Below are 21,121 nucleotides of genomic sequence, written 5' to 3' on the forward strand. Positions count from 1 at the left end.
AGCCTGGATAGAGAAACACAGAGGGAGTATGCCAGCTCACACCCCAGCACCCATATATCCCACCAACGAAAATATATGTACCAGCGCTGCCCAATATACCAATTATGCACCAGCTACTGTGTGTGTCCCCCCCCCCCCGTTACGATAATGGAGCTTGTGGAGGTCCCGGACCAGCATCTCCTGTCTGCATGTGAGGAGAAAATGGCGCCTGTGAGCCGCGCGGCTAAGCTCCGCCCCCTCCCGGCGTGCTTCACCCCGCCAAATGGTGTCCAGTAGCCGAGAAGCAGAGCCCTTAAACTAAGAAGAAGTAGGTCTGACTTCTCTCCCCTCACTCCCACGATGCAGGGAGCCTGTAGCCAGCAGGTCTATATGAAAATAAAAAAACCTAACAAAAGTCTTTTCCAGAGAAACTCAGGAGAGCTCCCCTAGTGAGTTTCCAGTCAGTCCTGAGCACAAAGTCTAACTAAGGTCTGGAGGAGGGGCATAGAGGGCGGAGCCAGTTCACACCCACTTTAAGTCTTTTCAGTGTGCTCAAGCTCCTGCGGATCCCGTCTATACCCCATGGTCCTTTTGGAGTCCCCAGCATCCTCTAGGGCGTAAGAGAAACTTGCATACACTTTCTTCTTTTGTTATTGTTACACGCCCATTTCCTAGGAGGCAGGATCCATGCTTCACTCTGGCTGAGGAGTGCACTTCAAGGTGCTCTCCAAGTATTGTAATAAAACCCTGGAAGAGAGGAGGGGGCGCTTGCTAGGTGTAGCCCACAACCTATTGGTAGTGCCAGGGTGGTCAGCCTGATGTAGGTTATCACTGATGGGTGACTCCCATGCTTGCGGGTTTTTGTCTAGAGCAGGGTTAGTTTAGGATTTGGATAGGGAGAAATCCCTGTTTATGATTTACTTACTGTTAAAAATTGGGTAGGTGGGTGTTGTGATAAGGGTCATTTTTCTTGAACAGGTGTCGTTGACCCAAACGCACAACATAAGCCATAGCGGAAACTAAATCAAGCAATATATTTGCAGGGGAAAAGTGAGCAGCTTATTTAGTTAAAAGAGGTCGGTACTGTAGTTGGAATTTCATGTGAGGTTTACATTTACTGTACAGTGCAACACCACATTTCGTCACCTCCCCTTGCTCTGAAACACACTTTTAATTTGCACAGACCATCAAGGGGCAGCTGTGCTGTCCAAGGCAATTTGCTGTACACATCGGGAGTACATGCTCAGCAGTGGCAGCAGATATCCAGAATGCAAATCCTTAGTGACATCTCTTTGGCACAGGGTTGGCAGACCGCAAGGCTTTGATTTTTAATTTCCTTAATCCTGATTTAAAAAACATAATATAGAGCCAGACAGTTCTGTGCAAGAGTCTGACCCAGCTCACTCCTATGCCAAACATTTCAAGAAACTAGAAGAGCTGCCAGAATATAAATAGAAAGGAGACCTCTTCCAAAGTGCTAACTCACTGACATTATACTCCTGACAGGGATCCGCATGGAACTTCTGTATAAGAGCGGGTTCAGCACCATTCGGAGCAGAGGACTAGTACCAAACCAATACCAAAAAGAGGACTGCCACTACACTGCCATGTCCCTATGACGTCGCATGAAAACGTTACATTTGAATGATTGTTAAATGAACCATTTTTGCCATCATAGCTTTTGTTGTTCCTTTGGGTTCACGGAACTATCTATGAACCCACCCACTGTATCTGTGGAAAAGGAATAGTTGTCGGCATTCCACCACAGAACTGCTCAACTAAAGCAACAGTTAAGACTACAGATATTGGAAGCAATAAATGCCTACTGCACCTAAGCAATAGTGGTGGACCTAAATCAGGCATGTCCAAACTGCAGCCCTCCAGCTGTTGTGAAACTACATATCCCAGCATGCCCGGACACAGTTTTGCTGTCAGAGAATGCTCAAGCTGTGTCAGGGCATGCTGGGATGTGTAGCTTCTCAACAGCTGGAGGGCCGCAGTTTGGACATGCCTGACCTAGATTATGATCCATCAAGGAACCTGGAATCAACATACCCAAGAGCCAAAGGGAGGGAATTCAACCACGGAAATTTACTGCAGCTTATTGTAACACCCCCCCTTCTTGGTTATTCAATTGTCTCCGGCAATTGTTGAGGTTTCTTTTTCGCCTGACTGCCTAGACAATAGAAATAAAATATCCCCAATAATCAGCCCTAATTAGCCCCAGTTTAACACCCACAATCGTGAAAACACATAGGTCAGTGAAGTGAATTGAAAATTTTTGGGGCACCAAAAAAAACTTTGATGCTAACGAAATAACCCCCAAAGTCTATAAACCACGAATGCTAAATCAGTCATTTTTCACATACGACAGTACCAAGGAGTACTGTCCTTTTTTATCTTCTTGTGTGTAATGTTTTAGACATTTTCTTCAGATTGTTGGGTAATACTGCCTATGAAAACAAAAACACAACAAAGCAAATCAGGAGTTTAACTTCTTTCGTTGTCTGCACTACGACAGTACATACATATATAGCCATCTGTCCGCAAGTCTCCACAATACTGTATGTGGATTATTTTGAAATATGTACAGTATATAGTGAGCAAAATACTAATGCTGTAATGTGTAAACTACATATGGAATATATTTTTGGTTTGCAGTCACATGCTCACCTGGCTAGGGGTCCCCTTGTTTATCTGTAGAGAGGGTGCAGATTCCCCCAGAAGAGTTTTCAATGGTTTGACTTCTGGTGTACTGCTAGCGCTACTTGCAGAAGATCCAGATATAGAGGCGTGTACAGAGGCCACCACCCTGGCTTGTTCTGGTGGAACATACCTAGTAAAAGGCAGCACAGAGAACAGGGGAAAAGAAAAAAACAACAAGTGTGACTGTAGAATAAGAGCTGCTGCATTTAGTCACACCACCTGATTCAGCTGTCTCACCAGAAAGGAGAATGACCTATCGGACAACTGCACCATGCCCAGCTGCAGACAACTACCACTGCACATACCGAAGGCACCTCTCAAACAGAAATGGATCCTATTGCTTTTTATATGATTTAACAAATATGTTAGGAAGATAAAATGTAACATAGGTATTCTGCAGTTGGGAAATACAAAATGACATAATCAGAATTTTAATAAACCTCCCTTAAGGGGATGAAAAGGGGGTTGATATAATGACGTCATTACCACTGTGTGGCTTGCAATGCAGGAACGATAACGCCCAAACATATAATTGGATCAAAATTTGGATTGCACCTCCAGAGTGTAAAATTTAATAAACCACAAAAATGCTCCTGTCACTTTTTACCGTATCTGCTGCGGGCACTCCTTGGGTAACGCCAAGAACCAAGGATTAATATTTACCTATATTAAGAAGTCTCAAATTTACATCTCTATAGATTTACCAAATTATTAACACTCATGTATATTTACAACTGTAAAAATCAGAAATTCCCGTGCGAAGAACGGGCAGAACAGATAGGGGTATATGCAATTGCGGTCGAATTCCCGAAATTGTCGAATTTCGGGTCATTTTCGACCAAAAAAAAAATTTGCCTATGCAATTCAGTGCTTTCCGACCAAAAAACGGACTTTCAAAATTCGACTTTTTGAAATTCGAATTTTTGCAAATTCGACTTATCTGCAATGATATAAGTGCTGCAATTCGACCAAAGCATATTCAATTCAAGTTTGGAAATTCGACAGCAGTGCTTTTAGACAGCAAATTCGTCATTTTCAATCCGCCACACTTTGGAGGGTGAAAACAAATAAAAAAAATTCAAACATGTTTTTTTTTGTGTTTTTTTTGGGGGAATAGCAGATCTATTTATATTAGAAGGGATTAGGTACTTTTTTTTTTTTTTTTTGGAGGCACAAATATTATTTATATATTTTTTAAAATATTTTTTTATTTTTTTTTATTTTTTTATTGCTGGAACGGTAAAATCCGGAAAAAAAATGGCGTGGGGTCCCCCCTCCAAAGCATAACCAGCCTCGGGCTGGTCCTGGTTCTAAAAATGCGGTGAAAAAATTGACAGGGGATCCCCCGTATTTTTAAAACCAGCACCGGGCTCTGCGCCTGGTGCTGGTGCCAAAAATACGGGGGACAAAAAGCGTAGGGGTCCCCCGTATTTTTAACACCAGCATCGGGCTCCACTAGCTGGACAGATAATGCCACAGCCGGGGGTCACTTTTATGCCGTGCCCTGCGGCCGTGGCATTAAATATCCAACTAGTCACCCCTGGCCGGGGTACCCTGGGGGAGTGGGGACCCCTTCAATCAAGGGGTGTCCCCCCCCCCCCCAGCCACCCAAGGGCCAGGGGTGAAGCCCGAGGCTGTCCCCCCCCATCCAATGGGCTGCGGATGGGGGGGCTGATAGCCTTTTGTGATCATGAAAAGAATATTGTTTTTTCCAGCAGTACTACAAGTCCCAGCAAGCCTCCCCCGCAAGCTGGTACTTGGAGAACCACAAGTACCAGCATGCGGGAGAAAAGCGGGCCCGCTGGTACCTGTAGTACTACTGGAAAAAAAATACCCAAATAAAAACAGGACACACACACCGTCGACAGTAAAACTTTATTTCATACGTCGACACACACATACTTACCTATGTTCACACGCAGACATCGGTCCTCTTCTCCATGTAGAATCCACGGATACCTGAAAATAAAAGATCAATATACTCACCTCAACCAGGGTCCAGAGATAAATCCACGTACTTGTAGAAAATAACAAACCGGACACCCGACCAAACGGACTGAAAGGGGTCCCATGCTGACACATGGGACCCCTATCCCCGAATGCAGAGAGACCTCTCAGTGACAGCTGTCACTGAAAGGTCTCTAAAGCCAATCAGGAAGCGCAACTTCGTTGCGCTCACCTGATTGGCTGTGCGCTGTCTGAACTCAGACAGCGCATCGCACAGCCCCGTCCATTATATTCAATGGTGGGAACTTAGCGGCTAGCGGTGAGGTCACCCGCCGGTCAGCGGCTGACCGCGGGTTAACCCCACCGCTACCCGCAAAGTTCCCACCATTGAAAGTAATGGAGCGGCTTTGCGATGCGCTGTCTGACAGCACAGACAGCGCACAGCCAATCAGGTGAGCGCCACGGAAGTAGCGCTTCCTGATTGGCTGAAGGGACTTCAGTGACAGGAGTCACGTGATATCCCGGCATTCGGGAGAAAGGGTTCTGATGTGTCAGCATGGGACCCCTTTCAGTCCGGTATGGAGCGGGTATTTGCGTTTTGTTTTTTTTACAAGTACGTGGATTTATCTCTCTGGACGTGGATTTATCTCTGGACGCTGGAAGGTGAGTATAATTTTTTCACAGGTACCTCGGATCGTCGGAGACCGTGGCAGTCGGCGTGTCAACATAGGTAAGTATGTGTGTGTCGGTAGTGTGTAATAAAGTTTTACTTTCACGGTGTGTGTGTACTGTTTTTATTTGGGTATTTTTTTTCCAGTAGTACTACAGGTACCAGCGGGCCCGTTTTTCTCCCGCATGCTGGTACTTGTGGTTCTCCAAGTACCAGCTTGCGGGGGAGGCTTGCTGGGGACTTGTAGTACTACTGGAAAAAACAATATCTTTTTATTATCACAAAAGGCTATCAGCCCCCCCCATCCGCAGCCCATTGGATGGGGGGGGGGGACAGCCTCGGGCTTCACCCCTGGCCCTTGGGTGGCTGGGGGGGGACCCCTTGATTGAAGGGGTCCCCACTCCCCCAGGGTACCCCGGCCAGGGGTGACTAGTTGGGTAGTTAATGCCACGGCCGCAGGGCACGGCATAAAAGTGACCCCCGGCTGTGGCATTATCTGTCCAGCTAGTGGAGCCCGATGCTGGTGTTAAAAATACGGGGGACCCCTACTCTTTTTGTCCCCCGTATTTTTGGCACCAGCACCAGGCGCAGAGCCCGATGCTGGTTTTAAAAATACGGGGGATCCCTGCCCAATTTTTCCCCTGCATTTTTAGAGCTCGAAGAGCCCGATGCTGGTTATGCTTTGGAGGGGGGACCCCACGCCATTTTTTTTCCAAGTTTTTCCCGTTTTTTAAAATCGCGGCAAAATCCGCCAAATCGGCCGATTTTCGCCCGCGATTCTGGCGAATCCGTTTTTCATTGAATATGGTGAATTCCGGCAGCCACCTGCCGGAATTCACCTGGCGAATTTAGTCGAATTAAAAAACGGCGAAAAATTGCCGCGATTCGCCGTGAATTGCATATACCCCATAGTATTTTATAAACACTAGTAGTTTTTTCCTCAAATTTATCATGAAATGTACTTTTAATGGAAGAAAACATTTATTGCTTTGACAAAATGGTCAAATATAATAGATAAATTACCATCGCTTCTTCTCATATTTTTCTTGAAGGAATTCTTTCACTTTCTGTGGATCTCTAAAGTCTGGAATTGCAGATGACCTATCATCAAATAAACCTAGCCAAATCTGTTTGCAAACCTAAAATAATAAAAGAAGAAGTTACAGACATAAAAAGTAACCATGCACATTATCCATATTAATAAAGTGACACAAGGTAAAAGGTCTGCTGCCAGGCAGTAGCACTTCAGTATGAAACACCTGCACAGTTACTGAATGATTCTGACTGTAACCAAGCAGATTTACTACAGTGCTATGACTTAGCTCCGTGCACACCCGCCTACTACTCCAGGATCACCGATTACATTTGTATGCGTTTCATTTTTAGTTTACAATTGCTTCAGCACTTCTTTAAACTCAGTGTAAATGTTCTAATTGTACAGCTGTCATAGGTCTTCAGGTGCATGCACTGCGCTGGGTAGAACAAGGGGATTAGCAGACATGGCTGTCACATGTGCTGGGGTTCAGCTGCACAATGCTATTGTATTTCACTGGACAATGGACGCCCATATCAAAGCACAGGTTTGCCTATTTAATTGATGAGCCTTGTAAAGCACCTGTTCAGCAGTAATCAGGCGTCCATGATATCAGTCTGAAGGAGAAAGTCTCAGGTGTATACTGGTGAATGAAAAATCTATATCTTATTCTCCTTCTCCAAAACTATAGCTGCATGTGAGCATCTCTGACTTCAACAACAGCAGGAGTACCTATATCTGCTGGGGAATACTTTACACCAAAGAACGAGCCAATACGCTCATCGTGGAAGGTGTACATAATGCAAACTAGCGCCACCCATGAATTTCTGGGTGGGAGACATTAAGGAAATTGGTGCAAATAGCCTAATAATGAATTGACATTGGGTATCTGCGGCTATTAAGTGAATTCCTTCGTTATAGCAATGTAACAAAACAGCAAACTGGCTTTTCACCAAGATAATGTGCCAAGCCAGAAGACTAACAAAAGCTCAGCGTAACGCAGGGGCCTCTCCCAGATGCAACAATAATATTGTAAAGAAAATATAGTGACTTGACTATTTCATTTCAAAAGTACTGGACAAAGGGGGTCATTCCGAGTTGATCGTAGCTGTGCTAAATTTAGCACAGCTACGATCATGAACTCAGACATGCGGGGGGACGCCCAGCACAGGGCTAGTCTGCCCCGCATGTCAGTGCCGCCCCCCTTCCCCTACGCAGTAGTGCAAAGGCATCGCACAGCGGCAATGCCTGTGCACTTCAAGAGTAGCTCCCGGCCAGCGCAGCTTTAGCGTGCTGGCCGGGAGCTACTCTTCGCTCCCCGGCCCGCAGTGGCTGCGTGTGACGTCACGCAGCCGCTGCAGGCCACTTCCCGCACGGTCCGGCCATGACTGCGTTGGCCGGACCGCGCACACGAAACGGCGGCCAAATGCCGCCGTTTCGCCCCCTCCCACCCATCGACCGCCTCTGCCTGTCAATCAGGCAGAGGCGATCGTAGCGCAGTGACAGGCGGCCAGTTCTGACCCGATCGCTACGCTGCGAAAAACTGCTGCGTGCGAGCAGGTCAGAATGACCCCCAAGATGCGAGGTAACACGGCAAACAAAGTTATGGTCTATAGCCGGACCACTGACCACAGAGCACATAAGCGCTCCAATTAACAAATATCAGACATTTTTTCCTCCGATTCACCCTGGAAATCTTACTACACTTTCAGGAAAAGCTAAATAGAAGCACCTAATAGTGCTACGCCTTGACAAAGTGGCAAGCAAGATCGGTCAGCTGTAGCGGTAAGCATTCGCTGTTACCGATACTGCTGGGATTGTGGACACAAATCTTTGCACACTTCTACAAAAAGTGCTAATGTATAAAAATGGGAAACATGGAAAGCACGTAACTACAGAGCAGTGTAACTGCTAGTAGCAGGGTGGATACAGAAATGTCATTCATTTCCTGTGCTGTAGTCAGCCCTTCCTGCACAAATAACCTAGCCAAAGGTCAGCTGATCAGATGCTTCTATACTGAGGGAGTATCATACCCAGGGAAGAGACAGTATTATTAACAATTACTTACGCTGGGCATACACTATACAATTATCTGGCACATCTGCCAGATCTGGCTGGTTAGAATTAAAATCTGGTAATGGATGGGAAAATGATAATCAACCATTCACCCATTTTTATCTACCGTGAATTTCACTAGAGAATTCATTTTGCGCAAAAAAAAAAAAAAAAAATAGCTTTCTATCATTTTATCAATATTTAAGAATAATGCAAATAGCAGACATTTGACACGTATTTTTTTGCTATTTTCTAATTGGACTGCACGAACAACAGGAGCGCACATACTGACAATAAGCGGTATTATCACGGCTAATTGACGTCCCCCCTAAGTGTCACAACAAAACTGCTTAATGAGCATACTAACGAACATAAACATTTGCTGGCTGTGACAAAGCCTTACTTTAGGAGTTCCACAGAAGAATAATGGCCGGATGTAATGAAGTCCGCGTTGGCTGGAGGTGCGAATTCCCGGCCGAACGCTGACTTTTTAAAAAGCGGAAATCATTTACAAGGCAAAAGCATGCCTTGTAAATGATTGCCGCTTTAAAAAAAAAAAAGTCTGAGTTCAGCCAGGGATCCGCACCTCCAGCCAATGCGGACTTCTTTACATCCACCCCCATAAGTCTGAAAAATAAATTCCTGTAACAGGGCGGGTGACCAGAGTGTCACAGGGCGGGTGACCAGAGTGTCACAGGGCGGGTGACCAGAGTGTCACAGGGCGGGTGACCAGAGTGTCACTGGGCGGGTGACCAGAGTGTCACTGGGCGGGTGACCAGAGTGTCACTGGGCGGGTGACCAGAGTGTCACAGGGCGGGTGACCAGAGTGTCACAGGGCAGATGATCAGTACATATCTTACCAAGCCATTTCCCGCACCTCAAAGCCAAGCATAATAAAGACCGTCTGTAGTGCCCTCTCCCCAAACACCTTTCCATCACGCCAGCTACTGCAGCTCCCCTACAATACCAGTTTAGGCTGATGCTGTAAAGCGGCAGTACTGGGGGTAGTGTTTACACTTACATCATTTCCATGCTTCTGAAGGAATTCTATTTCTTGCTGTGTAAACGTGGTCATAGAGATAGACTTCACTCTGTGGGGTGGGTTCAAACCGCGCCTGAAAGAGGTAAAAAGATAAACCTATTATACTTTACATAGTAACACAACAAGAAACAAATCAATCAATCAAGTTACAATAAATCCCTAACCGTGATGATACACGTCTTCTGGCATGGACAGATCACTAGACACAGACGGCTCATTACAGTAACATGGATTAAGGTCATTGTTTTTTTTCTTCCCTTTCATAACAAAAATCAGATTTCCCATTTATTCAAAAGCATACTTGTCCTGCAGTGTAGTTATTTACTAAGGAAAGCAGATAAACCAAACAGACACATGCAGTAGTGTACGCCATTATTATTGTGCGTCTGGTATGCAATATCCGTGGGATACACCAAACACAGACACTAGCAGTAATATACGCTATTAGTACTGTGTGTCTGGTATCTAATATCCGTGGTATACACCAGACACGTGCAGTAGTATATGTCATTAGTATTGTGCGTCTGGTATCTAATATCTGTGGGATACACCAGACACGTGCAGTAATATACGTCACTAGTACTGTGCTTCTGGTATCTAATATCTGTGGTATACACCAGACACGTGCAGTAGTATATGTCATTAGTATTGTGCGTCTGGTATCTAATATCTGTGGGATACACCAGACACGTGCAGTAATATACGTCACTAGTACTGTGCTTCTGGTATCTAATATCTGTGGTATACACCAGACACGTGCGGTAGTATATGCCATTAGTACTGTGTGTCTGGTATCTAATATCTGTGGGATACACCAGACACGTGCAGTAATATACGTCACTAGTACTGTGCTTCTGGTATCTAATATCCGTGGGATACACCAAACACAGACACATGCAGCAGTATATGCCATTAGTATTGTGCGTCTGGAATGAATATCCATTGGATACACCAAACACAGACACATGCAGCAGTATATGCCATTAGTATTGTGCGTCTGGAATGAATATCCATTGGATACACCAAACACAGAAATGTGCAGTACTATAAGCCATTAGTAAAGTGTGCCTGGCATCTAATATCCAGGGCACACGCTGTGACGTACATTGTTTTTCCTGGGAAATGTAATAGAAGCCCTACACAGCTCCTGCCTTACATGCACACTGGCAGATAGGATTTCCCTGTAGAATTACTGGTACACATAACTGGAAGCATGTGGTAAGCGGATTGCTTGTGTAGCAGATGTTGCAGATAGTTGAATGATACCCATGGCAGCTGGCACAGTCTCCACATAGGATGCGTGGCGACACTGTATGGCAATGAACATGACTGGCATTAAAATTCTGCATTTAACACGTTTTTAATGGCTTTAAATTAAAGCACATGTAACTGGATTTCAAAATTACAATCATTGTACCAAATGTGAGCACCACTATCTGCATCTGTACATATGAACATTCGTCTCTTCAAAGTGGCGTGCATCATCCCATCTGGAAACCTACAGTCATTGCAACAGCAGACCATAGTACATACAATGAGTGGCAGACAAGAAGCGGTCACAAATGTATTTCCACAAGGGTTATCCTTGGTAAAGATCACTTCCTGTATTGTGACACAGGCAGGATGAAAAACACAGTTGCACAACTACATATAAATGCAATGATGAAATGTATACAGTGTTTATGTGCATTTGAATACATTGCCTGCTGCCATTATGCAATACTGCCAGAATCCCCATACAGAAAATCTATTAGCAGCAGTCCTTGGCCTTATCCTATCACTATCTATATACACAAGTAGTATTCCACTCTGGCGATTCACTAGGTTTACATGTATAGGAGTATCTTCATATCCTTTAAAACCTATATATATATATATATCTTACATCCAATTTTTCAAGGATGTAAGTAAAGAAAAAGGAGAACAATATAGTGCAGAGACCTTTTTTGAAAATGGTATATTTACAAAGACAAATATACACTCACAAGCCGACTTTTAAACATAAGCCCATCAGAATTTCTCTCTCTTGTGTTGATTCCAAATGGGATTTTATTCTTCATTCTCCATAGCATCAACCTGAGTGAAGTGTGTATGTGTCTCCCACAATGGAAATACACAATGGCTCACACACATAAAACAAAGAAAGGCTTATAGTGCAGACGTCCTAAAAAGTATAACAAGGTTTTATTCTGACAAATTTGCACTTACATAACATAAAAGAATAAAAGGCATATAGAATCTCTATATCACTTCCCACAAATGCCAAGATGATCCACACCGGAGCGCAGAGATCACAATAAACTGCTGGTTGGCTACGGTCCCGGGAACCGTGTAGCTCACCTATTCCAGGGGACAGCGATGGTATTTCAGGCAGATAGTGGTATCGTGATGCAGACCCGCTTAACGCGTTTCGGTTTCCCTTTTTCAAAAGCGGATCCGCTTTTGAAAAAGGGAAACCGAAACGCGTTAAGCGGGTCTGCATCACGATACCACTATCTGCCTGAAATACCATCGCTGTCCCCTGGAATAGGTGAGCTACACGGTTCCCGGGACCGTAGCCAACCAGCAGTTTATTGTGATCTCTGCGCTCCGGTGTGGATCATCTTGGCATTTGTGGGAAGTGATATAGAGATTCTATATGCCTTTTATTCTTTTATGTTATGTAAGTGCAAATTTGTCAGAATAAAACCTTGTTATACTTTTTAAGGACGTCTGCACTATAAGCCTTTCTTTGTTTTATGTGTGTGAGCCATTGTGTATTTCCATTGTGGGAGACACATACACACTTCACTTAGGTTGATGCTATGGAGAATCACTGAGGCAGATGTATTAACCTGCAGAAGGCATAAGGAAGTGATAAACCAGTTATCTGTGCAAGGTGATAAAGGCACCAGCCAATCAGATCCTAACTGTTAATTTACATATTGGAGCTGATTGGCTGGTGCCTTTATCACCTTGCACGTATCACTGGTTTATCACTTCCTTATGCCTTCTCCAGGTTAATACATCTGCCCCTATATTCCCTACCATATGTACACGCACACATATTCACGCTAGGGTTAATTTTGTTGGGAGCCAAGTAACCTACCAGTATATTTTTGGATTGTGGGAGGAAACCGGAGTACCCGGAGAGAACCCAGACAAGTATGGGGAGAATATACAAACTCCACAGTTAGGGCCATGGTGGGAATCGAATCCATAACCTCAATGCTGTGATGCAGTAATGCTAACCATTACACCCTCCGTACTGCCCGTACTGTAATTTTTCAAAAACAGTCTGTAACATGGCAGTTAGGAGCTGACTGGCTGGCACTCTCTCCACATTATCTCTCTCCAAGGCTTAGTACATAGGCCCAGAAGAGGTCAAATAACTCACAATTATATACAACAGCGGTTCTCAAACTCAGTCCCAAACAGTTCACGTTTTCCAGGTCACCCGGCAGGTGCACTGTGTATCATCAACTGTCACATTTTAAAAATCCACAGGTGATCTGGAAAATATGAACGGTGTGTGGTCTTGAGTACTAAGTTGGAGAACTTGTGATCTATAGCAATGTTTCTCAAACTCAGTCCTCATGGGACCATAACAGTTTTCAAGTTATTCTCAAGGATAATTAGTACCACATATAGCTCGACTGTGTTAGCCAATTAACACACGGTAGCGTCTAGTTTCCCTTCGTGGAGATGACCTTTCCCATAAACCCCTAGGTCTATGTCACAAACTATTTGGAATAGTAAACTGTGGCGAGCGAAGCGAGACACCGAGCCCGAAGCGTGGTGAGCGAATCGAGCCCGCGAGGGTCCAATGGTGCATAGACAAAAAAAAAAAAACAACCTCAAACGAACGTAGAACGGAGAGAACATTTAGGTGCTGTAAGGGCGGAAGTTATCTACTGCCCTCTCGTTATGTCACTTCCAGGTCCTGATCACGAAGGGAACATAGACACACCCATTAACACACCTGTGCTCCAGCTAGATGATATGGAGAACATGCACTGTTAGAAGTCCATGAGGACTGGGTTTGAGAAAAACTAAATCTACTGGTCTGGAAAAATACTACATGAGTAATTAACTTCTTTTATTAACACCCTGGATTAGTGCGACACTTATTTATAACCACATAATGTATGGATTATCATCTGCTCAGCTTCCTTCACCATCAGAATATTGATATTCACTATATAAAAATAAATAAAGTCTCACAATTAACATTATGTTCAGTATTTCCTTTAAAAGTCCGGAACACACTATATAGCAGTGATAGGGAACCTTTGGCACTCCAGCTGTTGTTGAACTACACATCCCAGCATGCCCTGCTACAGTTTTGCTATTTGGCCATGCTAAAACTGTAGTAGGGCATGCTGGGATATGTAGTTAAACAACAGCTGGAGTGCCAAAGCTTCCCCATCACTGCTATATAGCTTAGCAAATGTTTGTACTAGTACTCGGCTGTATAACACAGCAGCATACATGACTAGCCAGAGCATTGCAATGGCAAGAATGTAAGATGGGATACGGTCACTAGGTCGACAGTCATTAGGTCGACATGCGTTTCACATATTTTTTACATTTTTTGAACTTTTTCACACTTTACGATCCACATGGACTACGAATGGGAATAGTAACCTGTGCCAAGTACAGCGGTAGCAGAGCGAGGCACCTTGTCCAAAGCATGGTGAGCGAAGCGAGCCATGTGAGGGGACACGTTGCACTAATTGGGGTTCCCAGTCACTTTATGAAGAAAACGACACCAAAAAGAAAAAAAAGTAAAAAACTCATGTCGACCTAATGACCCATACCCTGGAAGACTGTATGAAGAAGTAGAGGCAAGTCTACCATACTAACAAGTAAATAACTGCACCAGGTACCTATGGATGTGACAGAGGTCAATAAGAACAATGTAAGATTCCACATCTGCTCAGTGCAGGCTACATTTTTAACAGTAACAAGTTTGTTTATTATAAAGCCAGCACTGATAAGAAAGCCAGCTTGCAGACAGCGCAATATAGAGTAACTGCAACACAAGTGATTTCTGGGGTTACCTAGCACAATACTTTCCTGTGTTGTGATAAAAAAAATTGCCATAGCTGTATTAATACTGTGGATCCTGGATCTACAGTTTCAATCCTGAGACCAAACGACAGTCGGAGGAGCAGTGAGCCCCTAGTTGGACATGCGCCGCCACAGAAGTTCCGACATGAGCGCAGCGCTGCCAAGCAGATGGTGGCTGTTTTGTGGCCAAGACTGGTCATGTAGCTACCGTACCACTTATGCAGCAGTGCACCGTCACTGGGGCCTGGTACGCCAAGCAATGCCTGCTGCAAGTCATTTCCAGGAGCTGTCCAAGAAATCGCGTTTGTGGTTCCCTTCTCCATCACAATTCACCTTCCCACAAGTCCATGAAAGTGTTGGATTTACTGGCCCGTGAACGTATCTCCAGGAGCTTGGCCATCCGCTGTACAGTCCAGACCTGGCTCCCTGCAACTTCTAGGTGTTCCCACAAATTAAGCGCAAGATGAGTGGGATTCGTTTTGAGTCACCGAAAGCTGCAGTGGAGACCCTTATCCAGCATGTAGAAGACATACTTGTTTGGAAGTTGTTTGACACATGCAACTTTGCATACACTTCTCTGGTGAATACTTTGAAACTGTGTAATCTTCACTTTTTAAATAAAATACTTTTTGTGCATCCGGAAACTTATTGCACATCCTTCGTACTGATTATACACATAGTGGGGACATTTACTAAGCAGTGATAAGAGCGGAAAAGTGAGCCAGTGGAGAAATTGCCTTATCAACCAATCAGCAGCTCTGTATAATTTTATAGTATGCAAATTATAGATGTTACTTCAGTGCCGATTGGTTGCCATGGGCAACTTCTCCACTGGCTCACTTCTCCGCTTTTATCACTGCTTAGTAAATGTCCCCCATAGCCTTATATCCAGTCCTAGCAAACATACTGAATTACATGACTGTACCTACTGGGCATATGTGCAAGGTGTAGGGTTTTTTGGTATTTTTCCCAGTCTTCCAAGGATTGCAGAGAATCATTTGGAGCCACTGAAATTTAACAAGCTATAATAAATTACTTGCAAATAAGACAAAAAGAAAACTGAAACCAGTTACTATAATAATGATTTTACAATGATCAAGTTTTCATAGCGGGGGAGCCACGATGTACATATTAAGGCAGAAAAACAATGACTACATTTTCTGTGACACAGAAGACGTTTCGCACAACAATTACAATCAAATGTTTTGTACAGCTTAAATACCTACACTAATAGCAGATCTTATGCAATAAAATGTCCAAGACAGAAAAATACTCCAGGTTTTCAAGTTGGATAAACTATCAGACGTAGCAATATAGAAATTGCTAATATATATATACACACACACACACACACACACACATACACATACATATAGATATACAGGTTGAGTATCCCTTATCCAAAATGCTTGGGACCAGAGGTATTTTGGATATCGGATTTTTCCGTATTTTGGAATAATTTCATACCATAATGAGATATCATGGTGATGGGACCTAAATCTAAGCACAGAATGCATTTATGTTACATGCACACCTTATATACACAGCCTGAAGTTAATTTTAGCCAATATTTTCAATAACTTTGTGCATTAAACAAAGTGTGTGTACATTCACACAATTCATTTATGTTTCATATACACCTTATACACACAGCCTGAAGGTAATTTAATACAATATTTTTTATAACTTTATGTATTAAACAAAGTTTGTGTACATTGGGGTCGATTCTATTCGGCAACTAATGAATAGCGCCGGGAATTAGCTCCCGACGCTATTCAATTCAGCAACTAGTTACGTCGGCGATGGCCCGTTCTCGCCGACAAAACAGGTTGAATTGTCGGGAGAACGGGAATTCTCCGACTTAACTCTACGGCGCGAGGCAGATTCCCGACAGAATCAGCCTCGCGCCGGCCGCGAGGCAGCACTTTTGTCGGGTTTTTTCTCTCATCCCCCGGGGATGAGAGAAGAATTCCCGACAATTGCAGGTAATTAGTTGCTGAATTGAATAGCGTCGGGAGCTAATTCCCGGCGCTATTCATTAGTTGCCGAATAGAATCGACCCCATAGAGTAGGGGTGGGCAACAACCGATCCTGCCTGGCCCCGCTGTCCCACACAGTGTGCAATGACAAGCGGCCCGACTGGCTGAGCCGCTCGTCATTGCGCTACGTACCTCCCAGACGCGGCGCCGCAGAGGAAATCCCGGTCACGTCACTGCTGACCGGGATTCCCACTGTGACGTCAGGCGCTGGGCGGCACCACGGCAGGAGCGACTCTGTGCGGCACTGCGGGCAGCGGGGATCTGGCAGCAGGCAGCGGATCTGCCACTGTGAAAAAGGTAAATGGATCTGTGCTTAACTTTAAAAGCTGCTATATAGGTTCAGGGAAGGAAGGTTAGGAGGGGGGGGGGGGACTGCTATATGGGTTTAGGGGAGAGGGGGAAGAGGGGTAGGGACTGCTATATGGGTTTAGGGGAGGGGGGGGGGGAGAGGGGTAGGGACTGCTATATGGGTCCAGCAGGGAAGGGGGGTAGAGACTGCTATATGGGTCAAGGGGAGGGGGGGGGGGGTGTTTTCAGCACTGTTTACAAAAAAAAAATTATTACTGGATTACTGTGTTTTTTTAGCCATCTTGGATTTTGCCTGTACAAAAACTATGTATGTAATGTATATTGTGGTGTATGTTTGTGTAGTTGTATATATACAGGTTGAGTATCCCATATCCAAATATTCCGAAATACGGAATATTCCGAAATACGGACTTTTTTGAGTGAGAGTGAGATAGTGAAACCTTTGTTTTTTGATGGCTCAATGTACACAAACTTTGTTTAATACACAAAGTTATTAAAAATATTGTATTAAATGACCTTCAGGCTGTGTGTATAAGGTGTATATGAAACATAAATGAATTGTGTGAATGTACACACACTTTGTTTAATGTACAAAGTTATAAAAAATATTGGCTAAAATGACCTTCAGGCTGTGTGTATAAGGTGTATATGAAACATAAATGCATTCTGTGCTTATATTTAGGTCCCATCACCATGGTATCTCATTATGGTATGCAATTATTCCAAAATACGGAAAAATCCAATATCCAAAATACCTCTGGTCCCAAGCATTTTGGATAAGGGATACTCAACCTGTATATATATATATACACATACATACATACATACATACATACATATATATATATATATATATATCCACACTATGTTTTTATAGTTATATACGTAACTATGGGCCTAATTCAGACCTGATCGCTAGCAGGCGATTTTTGCACTGCTGCGATCAGGTAGTCGCTGCCTACAGGGGGAGGGGGAAATCGCTGTGCAGGGGTGAGATCGCATCTGCAGAGAGCTGCACAAACAGAAGTTTGTGCAGTCTCTGCGCAGCCCAGGACTTACTCTTCTAGTGCGATGATCGGGGCCAGAGCTGAGTGCTGACGTCAGAAACTCTCCCTCCAAACGCCTGGTCCCTCCTGCGTTTTTCCGGACACTTCTCTAAAACGCTCAATTGCCACTCACAAACGTCCTCTTCCTCTCAATCACCTTGCGATCGCCGTGCGATCACTTTGTTCGTACCATCCCATCGCTGCCCGACGCTGCGGACCGGTGCACCTACACATTGCGGTGCATGCGCAGTTCAGACCCGATTTACAAGATATTTTGTGTGTGGCCCTCGACTATTCACTGGAAGTGTTAAGCGGCCCCCTAGCTGAAATAATTGCCCACCCCTGCCATAGAGCCATCAGAAAACAAAGATTTCACTATCTCACTCTCACTAAAAAAGTCCGTATTACGGAATATTCCGTATTTCGGAATATTCAAAATATATATATATATATGAGTGTAAAAATCTTTTATTGTTTGGAAAAGTTGTTATTCAATTTTTTGGCTGTAATGAACAATAACACATTGTAAAAGTGTACATCATTTTTTATCAGTATTGAAATTTAATTATTTTAGCAATAAAAAGCAATAGATGTTTTAAAGTTTAAAGGGTGTTTGTGTGATGTCATCCTCTTTTTGTCAGAAACCAATATAACCATATTAAATTGTATTATACATAAATATATTTATTTCAGTCATTAAGTGCGCTCCACAGAGATATACTATTTCTTGATTTCTATTTTTGGTCTTGTTCGACAGGGGACCATCTCTGTGTAGAAGCTTGCCCCTTAATAAAATTATTGAGTACAATCAAAGGTATAGGTCCAATTTTAGAGCGCAAAAAGGATCTCTTATTCTATATATATATATATATATATATATATATATAATAAGATTTTACTCACCGATAAATCTATTTCTCGTAGTCCGTAGTGGATGCTGGGGACTCCGTCAGGACCATGGGGATAGCGGCTCCGCAGGAGACAGGGCACAAAAAGTAAAAGCTTTTGGACCTAGATGGTGTGCACTGGCTCCTCCCCCTATGACCCTCCTCCAAGCCTCAGTTAGGATACTGTGCCCGGACGAGCGTACACAATAAGGAAGATTTTGAATCCCGGGTAAGACTCATACCAGCCACACCAATCACACCGTACAACTTGTGATCTGAACCCAGTTAACAGTATGATAACAGAGGAGCCTCTGAAAAGATGGCTCACTACAACAAAAACCCGATTTTGTTAACAATAACTATGTACAAGTATTGCAGACAATCCGCACTTGGGATGGGCGCCCAGCATCCACTACGGACTACGAGAAATAGATTTATCGGTGAGTAAAATCTTATTTTCTCTAACGTCCTAAGTGGATGCTGGGGACTCCGTCAGGACCATGGGGATTATACCAAAGCTCCCAAACGGGCGGGAGAGTGCGGATGACTCTGCAGCACCGAATGAGAGAACTCCAGGTCCTCCTCAGCCAGGGTATCAAATTTGTAGAATTTAGCAAACGTGTTTGCCCCTGACCAAGTAGCTGCTCGGCAAAGTTGTAAAGCCGAGACCCCTCGGGCAGCCGCCCAAGATGAGCCCACTTTCCTTGTGGAATGGGCTTTTACAGATTTTGGCTGTGGCAGGCCTGCCACAGAATGTGCAAGCTGAATTGTACTACAAATCCAACGCGCAATAGTCTGCTTAGAAGCAGGAGCACCCAGCTTGTTGGGTGCATACAGGATAAACAGCGAGTCAGATTTCCTGACTCCAGCCGTCCTGGAAACATATATTTTCAGGGCCCTGACTACGTCCAGCAACTTGGAGTCCTCCAAGTCCCTAGTAGCCGCAAGAACCACAATAGGTTGGTTTAGGTGAAACGCTGAAACCACCTTAGGAAGAAATTGAGGACGAGTACCCCTTTTACAAAAGTCTGAACTTCAGGAAATGAAGCCAATTCTCTCTGAAAGAAAATCGACAAGGCCGAAATTTGAACCTTAATGGACCCTAACTTTAGGCCCATGGACAGTCCTGTTTGCAGGAAATGTAGGAAACGACCTAGTTGAAATTCCTCTGTCGGGGCCTTCTTGGTCTCGCACCACGCAACATATTTTCGCCAAATACGGTGATAATGCTGTGCGGTTACATCCTTCCTAGCTTTAATCAGGGTAGGAATAACTTCATCTGGAATGCCTTTTTCCTTCAGAATCCGGCGTTCAACCGCCATGCCGTCAAACGCAGCCGCGGTAAGTCTTGGAACAGACAGGGTCCCTGCTGAAGCAGGTCCCTTCTTAGCGGCAGAGGCCACGGGTCATCTGTGAGCATCTCTTGAAGTTCCGGGTACCAAGTCCTTCTTGGCCAATCCGGAGCCACTAGTATAGTTCTTACTCCTCTCCGTCTTATAATTCTCAGTACCTTGGGTAAGAGAGGCAGAGGAGGGAACACATACACCGACTGGAACACCCAAGGTGTTACCAGAGCATCCACAGCTATTGCCTGCGGGTCTCTTGACCTGGCGCAATACCTGTCTAGTTTTTTGTTGAGGCGTGACGCCATCATGTCCACCTTTGGTTTTTCCCAACGGTTCACAATCATGAGGAAGACTTCCGGATGAAGTCCCCACTCTCCCGGGTGTAGGTCGTGTCTGCTGAGGAAGTCTGCTTCCCAGTTGTCCACTCCCGGAATGAACACTGCTGACAGTGCTATCACATGATTTTCCGTCCATTGCAGAATCCTTGCAGCTTCTGTCATTGCCCTCCTGCTTCTTGTGCCGCCCTGCCTGTTTATGTGGGCGACTGCTGTGATGTTGTCCGACTGGATCAACACCGGCTGACCCTGAAGCAGAGGCTTTGCTAGGCTTAGAGCATTGTAAATTGCCCTTAGTTCCAGTATATTTATGTGAAGTGAAGTCTCCAGGCTTGACCACACTCCCTGGAAGTTTCTTCCTTGTGTGACTGCTCCCCAGCCTCTCAGGCTGGCATCCGTGGTCACCAGGATCCAGTCCTGAATGCCGAATCTGCGGCCCTCTAGGAGATGAGCACTTTGCAGCCACCACAGAAGAGATACCCTTGTCCTTGGAGACAGGGTTATTTTCTGATGCATCTGAAGATGCGATCCGGACCATTTGTCCAGCAGATCCCACTGAAAAATTCTTGCGTGGAATCTGCCGAATGGAATCGCTTCGTAAGAAGCCACCATTTTTCCCAGGACCCTTGTGCATTGATGCACTGACACCTTTCCTGGTTTTAGGAGGTTCCTGAC

At 44.5% G+C, this 21,121-nt stretch overlaps 1 protein-coding gene across 6 annotated transcripts in view; it reads right to left on the bottom strand.

Moving 5' to 3' along the window:
• AGFG1 (ArfGAP with FG repeats 1) overlaps positions 1–21,121 on the bottom strand; it is a 168,246-nt gene that overhangs the window by 71,343 nt on the left and 75,782 nt on the right. For all 6 annotated transcript variants that reach the window (XM_063915588.1, XM_063915591.1, XM_063915589.1 and 3 more), the window contains exons 2-4: positions 9,412–9,505; positions 6,326–6,441; positions 2,653–2,815 (exon numbers count right to left, since the gene is read on the bottom strand). In XM_063915588.1, the coding sequence (XP_063771658.1) occupies positions 2,653–2,815; positions 6,326–6,441; positions 9,412–9,505 (373 nt within the window). The remainder of the gene's footprint in view (positions 1–2,652; positions 2,816–6,325; positions 6,442–9,411; positions 9,506–21,121) is intronic.

The sequence above is a fragment of the Pseudophryne corroboree genome, chromosome 4, assembly GCF_028390025.1.
Source record: "Pseudophryne corroboree isolate aPseCor3 chromosome 4, aPseCor3.hap2, whole genome shotgun sequence".
Taxonomy (NCBI): Eukaryota; Metazoa; Chordata; class Amphibia; order Anura; family Myobatrachidae; genus Pseudophryne; species Pseudophryne corroboree.